The sequence below is a fragment of the Balaenoptera physalus genome, assembly GCF_965194825.1.
Source record: "Balaenoptera physalus genome assembly, chromosome: 14".
Taxonomy (NCBI): Eukaryota; Metazoa; Chordata; class Mammalia; order Artiodactyla; family Balaenopteridae; genus Balaenoptera; species Balaenoptera physalus.
Window position 1 is genome coordinate 72,283,878 of NC_138893.1, and position 20,771 is coordinate 72,304,648.

General features: G+C 54.1%; 1 protein-coding gene across 2 annotated transcripts in view; it reads right to left on the reverse strand.

Moving 5' to 3' along the window:
* Positions 1 to 12,367: 12,367 nt before the first annotated feature.
* GPRIN2 (G protein regulated inducer of neurite outgrowth 2) overlaps positions 12,368 to 20,771 on the reverse strand; it is a 100,237-nt gene continuing 91,833 nt past the window's right edge. Inside the window, exon 2 of one of the 2 annotated variants that reach the window (XM_082424244.1) lies at positions 12,368 to 20,211. In XM_082424244.1, coding sequence (XP_082280370.1) covers positions 17,975 to 19,465 — 1,491 coding nt within the window. In that variant the 5' untranslated portion in view covers positions 19,466 to 20,211 and the 3' untranslated portion in view covers positions 12,368 to 17,974. The remainder of the gene's footprint in view (positions 20,212 to 20,771) is intronic. The other variant, XM_082424245.1, reaches the window with a different exon arrangement.

A 20,771-nucleotide genomic window follows, 5' to 3' on the forward strand; every position in this document is an offset into this window, starting at 1 on the left:
GTCAGTGCAGAAATGAGGGCACCAGAACACCCCAGAATGTGCCTCTTTGGCATGTGGATTAGTGTGAGCTAAATGCCACCAAGAACCAGCAGATGCAGGCAAAGCTCTAGAACAGGGCACAAGCATTCCTCCTGCAAAGGAAATTCACATTTACAAAGGAAATGCTCACTTGTAGGGACCTCTCCTTCTCTCATACCTGGAAGAGGAGGCCACTCAACAACTCTCATCAATAAAAAAGTCACCAACTTGAATCTGCATCACAAACTCCACTAAACACCCTTGTTCACCGTGCTTTCCTGACCGCCTTCCCATAACTTAATCCCCCCAAACCGCTTTCCTTTGTCCAGCCCATGATGGTATTTACGTCCCCAGTTCTCACTGTCTCCTGAAGTAGCATTTCTTTATTCCCACATATACATACATCATTCAGACATTTTCTTTTCTCTTGTTAGTCTTTCTTTTCTCAGTTCAATTTCTGGGTTCCAAGCACGGAACCTGGAAGGGGAGAGGGCACTGGAGCTGGCTGCTGTCCATTGTGAAAGCCATATTGGAATCTTCAGGAATGGCGTGAGCCATTGTTAAACACAACTAGTGTTAGAAATTAACTTAAAACCTTACACTGAATAAACTATATTAAGAACAAAGGCAGCGGACTTCCCTGGTGGCGCAGTGGTTAAGAATCCGCCTGCCCACGCAGGGGACACGGGTTCGAGCCCTGGTCCAGGAAGATTCCACGTGCCATGGAGCAACTAGGCCCCTGCGCCACAACTACTGAGCCTGTGTTCTAGAGCCCGCGAGACACAATTACTGAAGCCCACGCGCCTAGAGCCCGTGCTCCGAAACAAGAGAACTCACCGCAATGAGAAGCCCGTGCACTGCAACGAAGAGTAGCCCCTGCTCGCCGCAACTAGAGAAAGCCCGTGCACAGCAACAAAGACCCAACGCAACCAAAAATAAATAAATAAATAAATTTATTTTAAAAGAAAAAAAAGAATAAAGGCAGCAAATTCTCAAAACTCACCACTATCACTGTAGACCTCACTGGCTGTGGTACTGCATTTACTACCATCTCTGCTTGCTCTAACCCCCTCCCGCCCACAGCGTGTGTGATGGAAATGCTCTCTGGGCTTCTTCCCGACTCCGTGTTCAGGAACATCACATTGGAAACTTGAAACTGGCCACCGTGGAAATATCTACACCACAAATACCACAACCCAGGCTTGGTTGACTGTTATGTTGATGGTCTAGACTTACAAAGTGATGGGGAAAGTGTGACTTGTGCAGACCAGATGCACAGGTGCTTGTCTGCGGTGCTGCATTGTAATGACTGAGACAACACTCTTCCGCGTCCAAAACCCAGGACATGATTCAGCAGAGGCTGCTGACGTCATGGAGGAAGGAGTGAGGTTTTACACACATGGAGTCCATAGTCTTACTACTTAATTACAAAAAAATACCAAGCAATGTCAGAACTACTCTCGTGTGTCGACTAGGGGACCATGGGTGGTGGGCGAACAGGAGCCGGGCAAACATCCACAAAAGCATCCCGTGAGGCCCTGGGCTTTCTGGAATTTACACCAGAGTCTTGTCCGTTAGTATGTTTTGTTAATTATGTACCACACATCCTGTATATCAGTTTACCTAATAAACATATGTGCCCATATATGCACCATTTTGGGGGGGGCCCACTGACAATAGAGGCTTGTGTGTTATCTGTTTTCCCATGATAGCATATTTTCATCTTTGTTATCTGTGTACCACTGTCCTTCACGTCATCTTACATCATAAACTGTGCACGTGTGCTGGCTCTTCTTTCCCTGGAGAGTGGGGTCCTGACCATTGGCCAGCACACTCCTGCCCCTGACCCCATTACCATCCCTGGCAGAACTCAGGCCCTGAAACATTGGCTGGACTCACACCCAAAACCTAGGTGTCCAGGAGGTATGGATTTTCCAGACCTTCACCTCAGTTCCACAACTTGCCGAATTGGAAAAACCCGGCCACTTTGCACACTCAGGTGTCAGCAAGAGCAGTGGGCAGAGATCCTACGAGACGGAGGAGGACAAACACGATGTGTCCTATCAGCAGGTCCACCGATTATGGCTGTGGTGAAGCTGGGCACCCTCACGTGAGAACCAGACAAAGATGCTGTTGCTCCAGGATGTCTGCATCCAGGCACTGTGACCACAGGAGGAAGGGTCACCCCAGTAGACCTCAGCCTCACTCACGCTTGAGTGAAGGAAGGAAGGAATGAAGGAAGGAAGGAAGGAACAGGCAGTGACCCAGCAGGGCATCCACAGGGACCCAACCCTTCCCCCAGAGAAATTCCACAGTTGCTCCCAACAGGGAGATCATCGGACACCTGCATTGTGGGCCCTCAACACACTCTCCTTGACCCCAAACACAAGTTTGTTGAGTGAATGAACAAACGTCACCCCCAGGTACAGTCACTAGAGCCCCTACCTTTTATTGCCCCTGTACCTTAGAAGCACACAGACATTTCTATCTACAGGATCCAGTGTTCCTCCAGGAAAATCCAGCTAAAATGTAAACTTGAAGGTGGAAAGATCACCCCTTCCCTGTACCTACCTCGTACCTCCCCTAGGCCCGCCTACCAGCTCGGCATCCTCAGGTGCACACACCTGATCAATTTGCTGTGACTAATATTAGTGGTGGGTGTTCCAAAAGTGGTGGTGGTAATTGTTCCATTACTAGTATGTTGCTTTGCCATTTTAATCCTCGACTGAATGAAATAATTCCTGGGGCCTCATCTACCTTGAGACAGAACAGAAAACATCCATCCACAGCACAGACAAATTTGCAAAGCGGGTAGGAGAACTCGGTTTCTACAGAGCCCACCTGGGACTCACACTGGGCAGTGTAAGAGCAAATCCAAATTCAAACCTCCAGGCTTAATTCTCCGAGAATAAAGACTTCCCCCTTCCCTTTTCTTAGGACATTTACTTTAGAACACGTGGGAATTCCTTCTCTGTCTCTTTGAAGTCCATCTTTTAAAAGTGGACACGTGTCTGACACTAGCACATCTCAGAATGTTTCCGGCAGGACTGGGCATGTCTCTGAAATGTGACGGAGAAAAAAAAAAACCCGACTTCCAGCTCCTGAGAGGAGAACCTGACTCCAGCGGGGCCTGGCTCCAAACACAAACTCACCTCCACCATGAAGAAATCAGTGATTGTTTGTCTGGGAACATGGATGGAGCAGGTGGTCTCCGCTCAGCTGCACAAAGGGTGAGACGCTTTGTCTCTCAGTGGGTTCGCCCCTGATGCCACCTGTGACGCATCACCCACTGTGGTTTCATGCTGGTTCCAGAATAAACGGTGTTTTCTCTCCTATGTTTGTGGAATGTCCCCTCCTTTCTATCACAGGTCAGGGTCTGAGTGTCCTCTCCTCCTGTCACAGCCCAGGATCTGAGTGTCCCCTCCCTCCTGCCACAGGTCAGGGCCTGAATGTCCCCTCCCTCCTGTCAGAGCCCAGTGTATGAGTGTCCCCTACCTCCTATCACAGCCCATTGCCTTTTGACAATGTTAAAGGTGACCTGAAGGTCCAGAAATCCCCTCACCCTCTGTGTCCAGGAAACGACTTTCCACAAAGACCCTTCTCCACAAAGAGCCAGCTGAGACTCAGGATCCCCCATTTCCTGACCAGGCCACACAGACCCAGTCCCTCCCCCGGCTCATCAGCCAGGAATTGACCCGCTCATTCCCAGAATCTGTCAGAACAAGGGCTGGTCACCCATGCGTTCCCCTCCTCCCCGGCCTGAGCTGCAGCCACTGCCCTCTGACGGGGCAGAAGCCCTGCACAGAGCACCTCCTGATTTGGGGCCTCTCATCCACGTGCCATCAGGCCACCTTTCATGCCAACGCCACGCCCAGGCCTTTATACTTGTGTTTACTCTTCTCCATGGAAAAACCTCCTTTGCCCCAACTATCCAGATGCTTGCAGACCTTGTTAGGAGTTATCCCTACTGTCATGGTCCCCCTTCTATAGCAACAGTCCTCCTCTATTTTTAGATCCCCCCTCTACAGTAACAGTCCCCCCTTTACAGTAATAGTCCTCCTCTACTGTCATATAACACCTCTACAGTAGCAGCCTCCCCTATAGAGTAATAATCCTCCCCTTTGTCATAGTCCACCCTCTAAAGTAAGTCCACCCTCTAGAGTAATAGTCCCCCTATATTGTCATAGTTCTCCTCTACTGTCATAGTCCTCCTCTATTGCCATAGTCCCCTCTCTACACTAACATCTCCACTCGTGTCACAGTCCTCCTTCCACAGTAACAGTCCCCTCTCTGCTGTCATAGTTCCCCCTCTACAGTAACAGTGATCCTCCACTGTTAGAGTCCCTACTCTATAGTAATAGTCCCCCCTCTACAGTTATAATGTTCCTCTATTAACACAGTCCCCCCTCTGCAGTAGCGGACCTCCATCCATTATAAGAGTTCCCCTCTACAGTAATAGTCCTCCACTGTAATAGTCCCCCTTCTTTCGTAAAAGTCCCTTTTCTACTGTAATAGTCCCCTCTGTACGGTAATCGTCCCCCCTCTACAGCGATAAACCTCCATCTACTGTAATGGTCTCACCTCTACTCTAATAGTCCCCTCTCAACAGTAATAGTCCTCCTCTACTGTAATAGTCCCTGTCTACAGAGTGGTCCCCCTCTATTGTAAGAGTCCCCTTTATGATAATAGTCCCCCTCTAGGGTCATAGCCCCTCCTCTACTGTAACAGCTCTCGCATTATCATAGTGCCCCCCATTGTAACATGCCCCCCTCTACAGTAATAGTACCCCCGCTACAGTTGTAGTCCTCCTTTATTGTAAGAGTCCCCTCTCCACAGTAATATCTCCCCACATTGTCACACCCCCATTTATTGTCACATTCCCCCTCTATCATATGAGTCACATCTCTATGGTAATATTGCCCCTTGTACAGATATAGTCTTTCCTCTACAGTAATGGTCCCCCCTCTACTGTAACAGTCCCTCTCCCTATGAGTATACTCTCATGCCCTTGTAACAGTCCCCCTCTCTCCTCGCAATACTTCTTTTGAAATAAAAGTCTCCTTTCTAACCCAGATTTGATTTTATTTCATAGGCCTCATAGAGTGACATACAGCAAAACACTTATTGCAGGGCCCAGGCATGGGCACCTGTGGATGTGTGGTGTCCCCCATCATGTAGGGCGCCTGTTGGTGTGCCTGTGTCACCATCATGGGGACACCTGTGTGTGTGTCTGCGTCCCCATCACAGAGGAAACCTCTCCCCAAACACAAGTCACATGACACTAACAGTATCCTGTCCACACCCGTCCCTGTCCCCAGGCCTCTCCCCATAACTCAGGTCACCTGAGCAACGGGTGTCCCGTCCCCTCCGGTCCCACATCCCCCAGACCTCTGTTTCATCAGACTCTGGGTCACTCTGTAACAAGTCCCTCATCCTCCCATTTGCCCCCGCCTGAGAAGGTCATGGGTTTGTCCATGGGGGGAGGAAAATCGTCCCATCCCCGTGGACACCAACTGTGCACCTGCCAGGCTCTCACCTCCTCCCAGGTGCACAGGTGTGGGTCACCCGTCCTCTCCATTGACTGCAGACCCCAGCTCTCTGGTTTCCAAGTACAGGTTCAGTTGTGCTCTGCACTAGTGCAAACCCAGAACTAGCCAGGTGAGCCCCATTCCCAGGTGCAGTCCCAACCTCGAGCCCTCGGACAGCAAGCCTGGGAGTAAGCCGGGTGCACCTGGGTGCCCTGATGCTTTCCCCACTGAGCCCTTCCCCAGCTGGATCCACTCCACCCTTTGCCTTCTCCGTCCACATGGGGCTCAGGTGAGCACCAGGAGAGGCCTTCCCAAAATGCAGCGGGGCGCAAGATGAGTTAAGGTCTCAGTCCCGCTGTCCTGCCTGGATGGCCAGGTGAGACATCTGAGCCGCCCACCTGTGACAACACAGGGAGGCTCCTTCCGTCCCCCCGTGCACCTGCAGGCGGTGACTGGCACAGAGTAGACACTCAAAGTAATTCTCAGGTGAAGGAACGGACGGACATGCACACAGCCGGCAAACCCACCCGACGTTCCAGTCCTCCTCCTCACCCAGACCCCTGAATGCTCACCAGGACCCCCAAATGCTCAGCGGGCTGCTCAAATGCACATCAGGCCCCCCGAACACGCACTCGGCCCCACAACTGCTCAGCCACACCAACCCGCCCCATGGGCCCTCAGCCCACAGGAGACCTCAGGCCACAAGCCCTTCCCCGCCCCCGACCTGATCCGCGGCCTCGCTTGGCAGCACAGGAGACGGCGGGCTCGTCACACACACACACCCCGCCCCGTGAGCTGCAGTCCAGGGGCCCCTGCAGGCTCAGTGGCTCCCCCTCCTCACGCTGGGAACACCGGAGCCTGCGCGTGGATGCTGCCCCCGGGGGGGCCCCGGCCCTCCAGCCCCTCCTGCTGCCCCTCCAACCCCTGGGCCCCAAGAAGGAAGGAGGAGCCAGGGTCTGAGGGGCGTGTGGACCACCCTTGACCCCCACCCCACCTGGAGACCCTGAATTCAGACAGGCAGGTGGTGCTTGCCGCGACCCTGAGTCCAGCCGACTCCCCTGCTGCAGGCCCGGCGTCCTCTCTCAGGCCCCCGGAGGGAGCCTCACGCACTGCCTCACACGCTCTGGGCCGTGCTTGGATGTAAAATACCCACTCCTGTGATGGTGTGGGCGGAGCTACCTCCCAGAGCTGACCCGTCCCACCCCAGACGGGACCCCACTGTCCCCACTGTGGGGACCGCACTGCCCAGCTGGGGGTCCTCAGGTCCTCACAGCAGACAGCCTGCAGGGACCAGACCTTCCCAGGGGACACGAGGACTTTCTGAGTGTGACCGTGGCATCCAGTTGTCAGAGGACAGGACTGAGGATGTCCTGGGTGTGACCACTTGGATAAAGTGTCAGGCCCCAGGCCCCGGTGGGCCAGTGCTAGGGGTAGTGCTCTAGGAGACTCCTCCCACCCAACTTCCCTACTCCTTCCTGTGGTCTGCACTCTCCGCTTCAAGGAACCGTCCCCCCACCAATCCCCTCATTTGCCTCCCACATTGAAGCCCCCCGGTGGGGCACAGCGGTGGAGAGATGAGGCTGAGGAATGGCCTGGGGTCTCCAGGCATCGACAGGCTGCCCCCAGGCTGCAGCACACCTAGCCCACGGGCCTTGAGCCCACAGGAGACAGAAGGCCCCCACTTCCTCCCCAGGGTTGCCGTGCTTCCACCCCAGCCAGGAGGCCTTGGTAGAGAACACTCCAGGCCAGAGGGAGGCTGGACCCAGGAAACTCCACAGTGATGTGCCCTCTGTAGTGTGTACAGTCAACTCCCAGGGACCCCCGGATGGGAAAGACCCTGCCCACACCATCCTCCCCCCATAACTCTAGGTCCTGCCCCTGGCCTGCTATTGTGCTGCTCTGAAACAGGAGCCCTAGGCCAGCATCTGTGGTCGGCACTGTAGGAATGTGTCTGAGCATGGGACAGAGAGGAAGGGCTGGGGAGGGGAGGAGGGGAAAAGGAAGAGAAGGGAAAGGCCCGGGAGGGAAGGGGGGCGACTTCACTGGTGCGTTAAAAGGCAGCGGCCACTGAATACAATGGGAGCGCCTGGAAGGGATGTGGAACAGAAGGGGCATCAAACGGAAACCCAAGGACCACTGAGTAAAGTCTGTAGTTTAGTTAGTACTGTACCAAGGTTAATTTCTGAGTTTTTGATAAATTGTTATATGCTGGGTGAGAAGTATACAAGAACTCTTTAGATTATCTTTGCAATGCTTCTGTAAATCTAACAGTATCTCAAAAACTGAACTTTAACAAAAAAAAGGCAGTGGCCACAGCAGAAAGGGCGCCTTAGTGAGTCAGAAACCTCTCGCACTCTTCGTGTCATGGCTCATGTCATCCTCAGCTGGGCTCTCTGAGGCCGGGAAGTGGAGCAGGAGCCCCAGAGAAGCCTGGCTTTGGAGGCAGAGAGCTCCGGGCTGTCGGCTGTGGTGGTGCAGCGCACCATCTCTGCACGCTCACCCAGCTACCCACCTATCCTACTGTGCTTCCTCTTTTGTGCAGGGCTGGACTGAGGATGCACAAGGGGTCCAGGACGGGGAGGATGTTCCACAGAGCTCTCAGCTCTGCGTCTGTGGCTCCCACTCCCTCGCACACAGTGGGTTCTCCACGAGTGCTCGGCAACGAAAGCAGAGAAAGGGGGTCGCCTTCACCCTTCTTACGGCACCCACTAAAACGGAATGTGGGGGAGGCCCACCTGAGCCCAGCAACCACTGACTGTGGGTGCAGAAGTCAAGGACCTCTGCAGGCTCAGCCATCCGGACCGCCTGCGCCTCACCCCCAACCCCACCCAGGGCACAAGTGGAGCATGGACAAGGCCAGAAGACCTCAGCTGGGTCAACGATGGAAGCCAGCATAGAGGTGTCACAGGAGGCTGCAGCGCCAACAAGGAGCTGAAAGAAAATGCTTTCCTTCCCCCAGCTTTGGTCCCGGAGGTCGGGTCAGGGCAGGCCGGCCAGCCCAGCACATGCACTGTCTACCTGGGACACATTCTCAGGTACGGCAACTGCCGTAGGGCCCGGGAAGGGAGCCACTGGGGTGGTGGCCCCTCTAAGGGTTGAGAGGGTCGGGTTGCCCATGGCTGCCAAGAACGGACACTCATGTACACTATGGTCTTTTGGTGATAATGATATGTCAATGTAGGTTTATCAATTGTCACAAATGTACACTCTGGTGGGGGACATTGGTAACGGGGGAGGCTGTGCATGTGTGGGGACAGGAGGCATAGAGGAAATCTCTGTACCTTCCTCTCAATTTTGCTGTGAACCTAAAACTGCTCTAAAAAAAAAATTGTCTAGTAAAATGTAAACAAAAAATACTTCTAACATATATGTACAGGACCACATGTTATTAATATACAAGGAGCTCTAACAAATCAATAAGAAAAAGAAGAATCCGGGCCGCCCCTGGTGGCACAGTGGTTAAGAATCTCCTGCCACTGCAGGGGACACGGGTTCGATCCCTGCTCCGGGAAGATCCCACACGCCGCGGAGCAACTAAGCCCGTGCGCCACAGGTACTGAGCCTGTGCTCTAGAGCCTGCGCGCCACAACTACTGAAGCCCGCGCACCTAGAGCACGTGCTCCGCAACAAGAGAAGCCACCGCAATGAGAAACCTGCGCACCACAACAAAGAGGAGCCCCTACTCGCCGCAATTAGAGAAAAGCCTGCGCGCAGCAACGAAGACCCAACTCAGCCAAAAATAAATTAAAATTAAATTAAATAAATAAATTTATAAACAAAAAAAGAATCCAATGCAAATGGAAAATAGACATAAACAGGCAGATCATAGACAGATTCAAGTGGTCTGTAAATATATTAGATAATAATAATAGTTATAACATTTACTTAGCCCTTATTTTGAGCTAGGAACTGTGCTAGAACTTTATATGTGTGATGCTGTTAAATCCTGAAATCCAATTACTAAGGCCATTTTCATATCCCCATTTAATAGATGAAGAAACTGAGATTCAGGGCGTTCAGCAACTTGCCCAACATCACACAGCTTGAGAGGACCAAACAGGAATTCTCATCCAGGCAGTCTGACTAAACAGAATCTTACTCATAGTAAAGGAATTGCAAATCAAAATAAGCATTAAGGTATCATTTTTTCACTTATCAAATTAGCCAAAATATTAAAGTTTGATAAGACTCAAATGTTGGCATGGGTGTGAGAAAATAAACATTTTCATGTATTATTAGTACAATCTTTTTGGAGACCAATTTACCAGTATCCATGGACACTTTATATGTACCACCAATTGAAAACTTTATCCCCAGATATTCTCACAGATGTACACAAAATTATACATATACAAGGATATTTATTTTTACATTTTTTTAATAGCAAAAAATATAGGCAATAACATAAAGTCCAGCAGAAGAGAACTGGTTTAATTTTTTTTTAAATGCACCTGTATTCTATGCAATACAATATACCCACAAAAAAGAAGGAGGTGGAATCTATATATGGCAACATTATCTGCAAGATATATTAATTTTTAAAAATAAATGCAGAATAGTGTCTAAGTCAACCTAATTTATACAAAATACTTAGAAATCTGAGCTTGTGATTACAGAGAAAATTTCCTGGTGGACCCATGGAAAGTACAGTGGGAACCGTGGGAACTGCCCAGCGGGGAGTGAGGCAACCTTCAGTCTACACTTTACACTAATTTGAAATTCTTATCACGAACCCGTACAATGTTGAAAAATAGAAAGCCAAGGTCTGTACTGTTTGAGATTCTTATCATAAATATCTATTGCTTTCATTTTAAAAAAGCAAAAAGCCAGGCCTAGAGTCACACAGACTGGAGTTTGAATTCCAGCTCCTTCATTTCCTGGTAATAAAACAGGGCAAGTTACTTGACCTCTCTGAATCTCAATTGTCATTGGGAAGTGGGCAAATTGTGAGAAGTAAAGAAGATAACGTATGCAAAATATCATCACTGCTTCTACCATTTGTTTAGTGTCAGAGTGTGGTAGCCACTATTATCATTGCCTTCATTCACTGACAGACTATGAAATGCTGATGTTTTTCAACTGGTTAACTGTGTGTACCAATAAGTTCTTGTGGCAGATTGTAGGTCTCTTGCTTTCTAGGAGAATGTAATGTCTGGAGGAGCCGCAGCCATCTTGTGACCATGAGGCTAGCCCTTGCTAACACCCTGAAGATGGCAGAGCAGAATTATGGAAAGAATCTGAATCCTTGATGTCTTCATTGAGCCACTGAGCCGACTCTAGAACAGTGACCTCCTAAGTTCTTAACTGAAATTAAGAATTAAGTGGTGAATTAAACATTCTCATTGTTTAGATAACTTTTGATTCATAATTCAGTTACTTGCAATCAGAAATGTCCTCAAGGGGGCTTCCCTGGTGGTGCAGTGGTTAAGAATCGGACCACAATGGAGGGGACACGGGTTCGACCCCTGGTCCGGGAAGATCCCACATGCCGCGGAGCAACTAATCCCGTGCGCCACAACTACTAAAGCCCGCGTGCCTAGAGCTTGTGCTCCACAACAAGAGAAGCGACCGCAATGAGAAGCCCGCGCACCGCAATGAGTAGCCCCCGCTCGCCGCAGCTAGACAAGCCCCCCCCCCCCCCCCGCCCCGCGCAGCAACGAAGACCCAGTGCAGCCAAAAAAAAAAAATGTCTTCGAGAGACCACCTCAGGGAGGCTTCGTGGGCATGTAAAGAGATAGGAGTGCTTGTCCTGGGCCCAGCCACTCCCTCTCACCCCACTGAAGAAGAGAAGCCCACCCCTGCTCAAGTTCTACTCTCTCTTTCCATCCCAGACACAGCCCTCATCCACTCTTCAGTTGAGAGGCTCTATCCAATCCTCCTGCCTGACATGCTGCAAAGAAGAGGCTCTCCCTCCAACCTCTCTCTTGGCTGCCATCACCCCTGGCACACCCAGCTGGCCCTGGGCACCAGACAGAGCAGGTGGAAATCATGCCAGGCAAGGAGCGACAGGGGGAAAGACCCTCAGAATCAGCCGCCACCGCAGTGACCTTTAGGCCCCAGTCTCTCTCTGACAGCCAGCTCTAGCTCAGAACCCCCTCCTCAAGCCCACTGCCCCCGGTACTCCCTCTGCCAGACAGGGTCAGTCTCCCGTGACGGGAGGCACACTCCCGGCTGTCCACACCTGCTCTCTCCATGGCCCAGGAAGAGGACCTTCGTGGGGTGGGACCACGGGGCACATTTCGAGGCTCTAGGTAAACTTAAAGACAAAGGCAAGCCGAAGAAGAAGGGTTATAAAACAAGGCTCCTACACTCAGCCCCCTCGGCGTGTATAACTCACATTTGGAGTCAATGGTGTAAGTAAAGTGAGGCTGTCTTCCCTTTCAAAGGCCGAAATCGCCCCCGCCCCCTTCCCCATCCCGGCGCCCGCACCCTTCCCCATCCCGGCGCCCGCACCCTTCCCCATCCCGGCGCCCGCACCCCTCCGCTCCGCCCCGCCCCGCCTCGCCCCGCCTGGACTCCACCCCCTCCACCTTCTCCAGCTCTTTGCTCTTCTCTGGAAGCTTCCGTTCAGCTGTCCTGGTTGGCAGTGGAGCGTCAGGAGTGGCGGAGGGGGAGGAGAAGGCACAGGGACCGAACTTAGCAGTGTCCGCCATCCCCCCACCCCGCCCGCGTCTTCAACCCAGGGCGGGACAGGAGGAAGGTCGCTCGAGGCCGCCGCGGGCGGGGCAGGGTTGGTGGCTCCCAACCTGCGCCCCCAGGTGCCTCTGGAAGGCGATTCCGCGGCCACAAGGGGGCGCCCGTGCTCCTCCGGCGGTCTGCGCTGCCCGGATCCCAGCTCCGCACCGAAGCCCTTGGCTGACCCCGCCAGCCGCCTGGGACCGACGCCCAGCTGTGTCCCAGCCCCTCTGGGACCACAGTTCTGCTGGTTCCTGCCTCTCCTTTCCCCAGCCCAGTGGTGTGACCACGGAGGAGGCCGTGGGCCATGCCCAGGGGATTGCATCAGGGGAGAGGGGAGTTGGGTTGAAATCTTCTCAAGAAGCCCCTTCCCCTCTCTCTGAATTCCCCCAAGTCTGAAGCGAAAGAAAATCAAACCAGAGAGTCTTCCTTAAAAGACGCAAGCGGGGCTGACAAAAGCCACAAAGCTTGCAAACAAAATGGCGTCCTTGGCCACTTCCTTCCCAGACCCTTGACAGCTAGAAATGAGATGTGAAGAGAGGAAGGGTAAAGCAGAAGCCTAAAAGGGACGAGCCAAGTGGGCCTGGGATGAGAGGCAATTCCACTCCTCCCCAGCTGGACTTCAGCACCCCAAGTGTAGTTCTTTGGTGAGCCATAGAAAATTCCAGCCCCAACAAAGGCTCCCTACTTGGGCCCACCTCAGGCCTTCTCAGTGTCTCAGAAGTCTTCTCAGAAGTCTCCTCCCCCTGCCCCCAGCCCTGGCTCCTAGACACAAATCCAGTCCCACACAGGAAGGGAGCAGAGACCAGACAGCGCGGTGTGTCCCTACCGAGGCCTAGGCCATGCCCCAACCTAATTACAAGGCAAGCAAGAAGATTCTGAAAACATGAGAGAGAGATGACCTACCTAAAGCCAGCAGATGGGTACCACCCACCCATCATGCCCCTTGGGTGACCTAGCCAGCCAGGGCCCAATAAAGGTCACCCAAACTGAGGATTGATAGGTGCCCTTCTAGCCTGATCAAAGCCTCTTCACTCACAGGGCAGGACCACTGACAACTGATTTCTCTCTTAGGGCAAAAGCGATGGAAACAACCTGACAAAGCAACCCCAAGCTGTCCCAGGGAGGCCTCCTTCTCCAGGAAGAAGCTCAGAAGCTATTTGGCAAGCTCAAACAGTTTGGGTTTTGTCTGAAGAGAAAAAGGACAGGTGGGACGGAAGGGCCTAGACTAGTGAAAATCAGGAATGCCAAGACCCTAACCACGAGAAGAGAGACTGCTGTTTGGAGCAGAAGGGATAAGGCAAGGCAAAGCCTTGGCATAAAGGGAAGGAAGCAGCGGGGAGGACAGTGGGATGGATGGCGGGGAGACAGAAGGTCTCTGGGGGCAAAGAGGACATGAGACGGAAAAGGAGAAAAGGGGGGAACTGAAATTAAAGATAAATAGGGGGTGGGGGAGAAAGAGCACCAAGGGCAGTGGGTGCAGGACCTGCAGAGCCTCCCCACTGCCCCTGGGATGGACGCCGATGGCGGCGCTCTGCTCCCTCAGCCGTGTTAATAGGATGCTGAGAAAGCACGCTGTGTCTTTTCTCAGGAAAGACGTTGGGAAATGAAAAGCTTCTGGGGAGCCCACTGCAGACTAGCAGTGAGAGATGGGATGCTTCTCCTTAACATGGCTCTGGGAGCCAGAGTTTCAGAGGACCAGGGCCAGAATACATGTGTCCCAAGCACGGTGAAGGACCTGGAAAGAGGCTCTGAATGAGGGAGGTTTAAGGAAAAAATGTGGGCCTTGATTAAGGCCAAGCTGACAGGGCAAGAGCTGATCCCACTGGTGGCTGTGGAAGTGGTACCTAGCAATAGCAGACGTGTGCTAAGCGCTAACTCAGTGCCAGGTAACTTATGTGGGCTACTTCGTTTACTCCTCACAGCAAGCCAAAAAAGGGAGGCACCATTATCGCCCCCCATTTTACAGATGAGGAAGTTGAGGATCAGCGAGGTTAGTAACTTGACCAAGGTCTCATAGCTATAGGTGAGATCCAGGATTCAAACTCAAGTTTTAGACGACTAAGCTATAGTGCCCCCCTCAGTATCCTAAGTATCAGGACCTGCATTGGGAAGACCCCATTGGCCTCCTGTGAAATAAAAATCCAGTACCTCTGGGGGACAGAGACCCAATTCAGCAGACTCGAGAGGTGATGTCACAGTGGGTCAGGGCCATTCTCTGCTTTTCCACCCTCCCCCACACTGTACCCTCAGCCCAGCAGTAGCCTACACTCTGGCAGGAACAGCTTCTCCCCCAGGTAGACTGGTGATCCCTGTGACGGTGATGGCAGCCTTGGACTTGGAGAGGAGATGCATGCCCTGTGTCCTGGCCAGGCCCACAGGTGACAAGTTCCAGGGAGCTAGGCTTCAGCTACTGGGGCCCCAGGCTGCCAGAAAGGAGAGCTGGTGGACGGAAGGGAGATCCCTGGAGAAGAGGTGATTCCTGCCTGAGCATGGAGCTCTAGGAATCTGGGGAAGGCTCCAAAGGACAGAATCTACCAGAACAAAACAAAACAAACAAGACCAGTCAGGACCAACTGGACCCTTCCCTGACAAAGCTGTGATCTCCGTTTATTTCAAATTCAAAACAAAACAGACATACACATAATGAAATCCACCACCTTCCAGAGCCAGATCTGAAGGGGTCCCAGAAAGTCTGGTCAGAAATCTGGAGTCTGAGAGGAGGAGATCTGTAAACGAAGCTGGTGGCCATGTCCTGGGACCCTAAAGCACTGCCAGTCAGGCCCAGCCACGGAAAGGCCACAGCAAGAAGTGGGTGGGAGGGTTGGGTCTCCAGGTTGAATTCAGAAATTAAGCTGCAGCTGCTCCAAGTAGACTTGTCCGCAGAGGCTGTGCAGCCTGGGCTAGTGAGGCCAAGGACACCATTTCCGCTGTTCTGGGGTGGCAAGCTTACCTAGGAGGGTGTCGTGGGGGCCCCAGCCGTGCACAGCCCCCAGCTCGGACACAGGCCAGGCTGGATTCCAGCACCACCCTGCAAACCTTTATCTCGGTCACGATGAGGTGGGAGGGTGGCTGGCTAGCCCTCCCCATTCAGGGCACAGCCCAGCCTGCCATCTTGACATACCAGGGGCAGCCTAGAGGTGGCAAACGGAGAATGAACTCATGACAGCCTGCACAGGACAGAGGAGGAAGTCTCTTCATGAAGGGTGTCCCTGGTCCCAGCCAAGCCCTGTGGCGTGCAGCCCTTCACCTGTCCCTCCCCAACCTCCACCTGCCTCTCCTCGTCCCAGGTGGTAGCCTCACCTCCTTTTACTCAGACTGGAAGCCTCAGCTTCCTGGAACTCCTCCTCCTTCCCAAATCCATCACATGCTGTGTGTGTCTGTGTGTGTGTGTGTGTGTGTACACATGCCCAGCCCTAGCTGCCTTCTCCATCTCCCCCTAACAGGCCGCTCCTTGGTTCCCATACCCCAGTCCCGCCTGGGCTCCTCCCTCCCACCTCTTCCACACGAATCTCCCGTCATGGCAGCCAAAGGGACATTGCTGGAATGAAATCTGTGTCCACCCCTGCTTCCACAGCTCCTGTAGAGTCCCTTTCCTCAGTCACACCAGGAGCCTCACAACTAGGACCCCCTGGCCAGCCTCCCAACACAACAAACACCCCAACTCAGCCTGCACTGCAGTGATTCACCGCAGCCTGGGCAAGACAGCCACCTCCAAGCCTCTGGCCAGGCCGTTCTCTCTGCCTGGTATGCCCCTCCCTGCTCACCCACCAGTCCAGCCCCGCTATGTCCTCAAGACCCTGCTCAGCTCTGGCCCTGTGTGAAGATGCCTTCCTACCCCAGTTCATCACCCCTCCCCCTGTGTCCTCACAGCTGGGGCTCCTGGCGGCCCCACGCAGGGCCAGAGATGAGGGCACCCTGGTACCCACATGTCACTCCCTGGAGCGTGACATGCCTGCCCTGAACCACAGGCGTCGGGATGGACAGGCCCAGGCCCCCGGGCTGCACGGTGCCAAGAGCCTTATGACTGCACGAGAACCTGCTTGATCACATTTTAAAAGGGGGGTAAGGTCAAGTCCCCTCCTGCACACCACACCCACCCCTCTGGCCCAGCCCTACCCTCAGAAGCAGCTCTGATTCGCTGTCATTTTCAAGCAGCGGTAACATTTTATCTGGCCTCCGCTGGGAGTGGGAAAGGCACATTTTGGGGTAAGAGAGCCCCATGTTGGGGCCTTGGGATGCATTCTGACCTGAAGCATGCCTTTCTCACCTGGTTCCTGTTAGAATGTCACTCCTGCGTTAAATGTTAACCTATTGTTGCATGAGTCATTTCCACCTCGAGTACTGGGCCCTTGGGGGTGGGGAAAGGTAAGCCAGCTGTCAGGTCCTGGGTTCCTGGGTGCAGAAGAGGGCACAGGAACAGGGCCAGGCCATGGGCAGGGCTGCATGTGGGCCCTGACTCCACCTTCCCATGCCAGGTGACTCTAGGCAGGGCACTAACCTTTGGCTCCCTCACAAGGCGGCGCTGGTGGATTCTGTCCCAGGAGCTTGGAATCCCCAACACTAAGCCCCAGGGCAAGGACACAAACTCACCCTTATCCTCCGCAGGTCTTGAGAGCTCCTTTGTCAATGAAGTCAGGCTGTGCTAAGCGCCAGTGTCCTGAGCTCCCCACCCCCATGGTCCCCTGACCCCCATGGCCTCACAGCTCCCGCCATTTCCCACTAGGTGGGAGACCCCACCCCAGGCTCCTTCCCTTTTCCCACCCATTCCTGCCCTCCCTTCTTTGAAGAACTGCACCAGCTGAGAATAAGTCCTTAAGCCAAAGGAGCAAGGTGATAATGGTACAATTTCAGGCACTGCAACATATTTGGGGACAGGTGGCCACCTGCTCTCTCCTTCCTGAGGCCAGCGCCTGACACAATGCCCTACTGGGAGGCTGGCTCTTAGAAGTACCCTGCAGTCCTCTGTAATGCTCAGAGCCCCCCATCCTACACACTGTGAGCTCAGCAAGGGCACGGGCAGTTTCTTTCCCAAGGAATTCACAGAACCTGGCATGGAACATGGGCTCAATAAATTCTTCTTGTTCACAACTGCCCTGCGCTGCCAGCCACGTGCTGCAGGAAAACACTACAGGCTTCAGCCAGCCTCAGCTCTGCTCTCATCCCACCACCTCGAGCTGTCCAACCCAGGGCATAGCAGCTACAGCCACGCCAATGTCTGTGGTTGCGTCTATAAAACAGAGTGAAGCGGTAAAGACTCCACGAAGTAAGGGGATGAGTACAGGCTGTGGCACATGGGAGGCCTCCACCATGTCAGTTCCCGCCCCTAAAGACTCAGACAGTCCTTGCCACTTGGGGCCCCACGTCTCATGGCAGGAATTCGTTGTATCTCAGCACTGCTGTGAAAATAAAGCCACCAAGAGGCCTGGGGGAAATCATGGCAGAGTTCTGAGGAGAGACTAAACAGAAGGTCGAGGGTTTTGACAGAAAAATCAGGATCCCCCTTATGCACAGCGTTGAAACCGTCCCAGAGTTCAGAGCCGGATGTGCAGATGTGGCTCTTGGAAATCAAGCCCTTAAAAACTAGCCCAGCTGCAGGGGGAAGGAAGCCCCCAGGCTGCAGTCCTGTGGTCTGCAGGCAGCCGAGAACAGAGACACGTCCATGGGTGCCAGTGGGTCCAAAGGGCACAGGGCCCCTACTGTCCCTGGGGCTGAGTCCATGGGCCCAGGGCAGCTCCTGGGACTGCAGCTCGTTACTCAGGGGCTGCACTGGAGCAGCCACAGCAGCTGGGGCACTGCAGGGACTGCATAACAGCTTGAAGTGGCCCCCTCCGGCCCTCCGCGGACAGGCTGTTCTCGCTGGCAGGGGCCCGCTGGAGCTGCTCAAACTGCATCTCCAGGTGCTTCTGGATGGCCAGGCCGAGTACCTCAGGGTCCACTGCAGCTCCATACACCTCCCATGTCATGCCCTCAGCATCCCATCGCACCTCCCGCACAGGGGATGGCACCTCCTCCAGGCTGGACCCCAGAGTTACCTCCGGGAATGTGTGCAGGGACACAGGGGCCTCCAGAGGCGGGCTGGTGGCCACAGCTTTGCAGACTGCCTTGGGGGCCGCTTGCACACCAGCATCCTGGGCTGACAGAGGTGATGCCAAGATGGGGGCCAAGTCACTTGCTGAGGTCATGGTCCACATATCCTTGGTCCTGGCGCCAGCCTCCATAGCTAACCCGGTGGGACCCCAAGGGTACGCACAGCAGTGGGAATGCCCAGGAAGCCCCACAGGCAACCTACACTGGAATTTCACCCCATGCTGAGCCTGCAGCCCAGATTCACTCACTGATGCCACTAGTTTAGGAAAGGCCAGGATCCCTGGGGCAGGCAAGCCATGGCAGCAGCTGCTGGCCCCCACCTCCCTCATGCCACAGAGTAGGGATGCTGGGGGCAGAGCATGGCAGGAGGTGGTGGCCGACTGCCCAGTGGCTTTGAGGCTGCTGCTGTGGGTCATTGTGCCCCCCAGGCCAGGTGGCGGCACCCACACCTGACTCTCCTCCAGTGTCCAGGCTGAGTTTGAAGTCCCATCCTCCAGAGCCAGGTCCCTTTCCAGGCCTGCAGGGGCTTGGCCACCCTGGCCAGAAGTGCTGCTGGGCTGCAGCTGAGCCCTATGGACAGGCGAGCTGCCCAGGGCCGAGCAGCTGAGGCTGGCCTTTTGGGCACTGCTGTGGCCCCAGGTCTGGGTGCTGTAGACCAGGTCCGAGTGGCTTCTCTGCACAGCGGCGGTGCTGGGGTCCCGCAGGCAACACAGGTCACCACCGCCCACGGTAGACACACTGCCCACAGTGCCGCTCCGCCAGTGACCCATGGCCCCGGGCTGTGGCCGGGGGCCGGAGGCCCGTGCCTGCTCCTCACGCTCAGCCTGACGCCCTTCCTCCTCTGGGACCTGGGCACCCGTGCTGGCCTCGCCCGGCAGGCTGGAGGAGCTCCAGGACAGGGGCTGAGGGCAGGGACTGAGGGGTCCCTGGGCACCCGGCTCAGGGCGGCTGGATCTCATGGCTGCCTGCAGGAGAGAGAGAGGGAGGGAGCGGCGTTGAGTTGGGTGCAGCACTTCCGCTGGACTCTGCTGGGGGCCCACAGGGTGCAGGGCGCACTGCGGGGACAGCTTCAGTCGCAGCCTGCCTGACCAGTCAAAGCCACAAGCAAAACGATGACAGGAGACCAGACACTTCAAATCAAGGTCACCACACATTATACACAGGGATGACACTTCAAATACCTAAAAACCAGAAACGAGCGATCAGAACGAGCCCTAGGGTAAGGTCCTAGAGACCACCCAGAAGGCCAGCTGTTGACTCTTTACTGCTGGGTTATGGGGAAGGGGGGAGCCAGAGGAGAGGTCAAGCCTGCTGGGGACAATAGGTCTTAGCACAGAAGTATTGCAGTATTTTAATAACCAGTAAAGCTCAACTGGTGAGTACTAGCCGGGCTCCTCCCACGACTTTCAGTATCTGTTTCACCTGGACTAGAGCATCCTTGGTACACGGTGCGGGGAGGGGGCTCAGAGAAGTTTCGTGGGACAAGCAAGAAATGAATACAGGGCACACTGAGAACCACCCTGGGTTCTCCCATGGCCCTCCCCATCTTCTCTGGCATAGCCTGGCTGAGCTGTCACGTCTCTGGGGATCAGTCTTGGCTGCCGTGAAGGGGAAGGGCTTTCCTGGCTTCCATCACAGGCTCCAAGGGTAGGAAGAGGCCCCCATATCAGCCCTCTATGCACAGGACTCACTCGGCATTTGCTCATTCCTCCCACAGCCATCTCCTGAGCACCTACCGCATGCCAGGCTCTTGGAATTGGGCAATATGGAACTAGTTTAGATCAGCTGTGTGCCCCCCCCAGAATGGGGTCCAGTACAGGCCTCCCCCACTATCCGAAAGTACGGCATTCCTATGGAACCGTTCGTAAACCAAAATGGCGTAAAGCAAAGAAGCAACTACCTTTTCTTGTAAAATCCTCTTCGGATTTCTTTCCTTTATTGAAAACCTGTACTAATTAATGTAGGTCTCTCATAAAAGTGAAGTGACATAAAGTGAACTTTTGAAAAGCAGGGGATACCTGTACCACCAATCAGACACCGCACACTTCCTGCCCCATTCCCTCCCTGCCATTCCTGTCCCTTCCTCTAGCCATAGACTCCTCCAGACCTGCCCACTGGCCTGTCTGCAGCCCAGAGTCAGCACCGGCCCCTTCAACCTTAGTGTCTCCTCCCGGGGAAGCTTTCCCCAACGGGACTGGCTCCATCTCTGGCTGAGCACTGTCTGGCCTGGATGGAAAAGTCTGGCCAACTGTGGGCCTCCCACCAGCCTGAAGCTGTCAAAGCCCGTGGCCTGTTCCACACTGTCTGTCCTAACACGTGGCTGGCACTCAGAGAGTGTCTGCCGTGTGTCTGACGGAGAGAACAAGCGAATACAAGAGTAAACCCATAGGGGAAAGGGCTGAGTGCCAAGAACGGGGTCTGAGGGAGGGCATTTCCAAGGCAGGAGAGCTCACTTTGCAT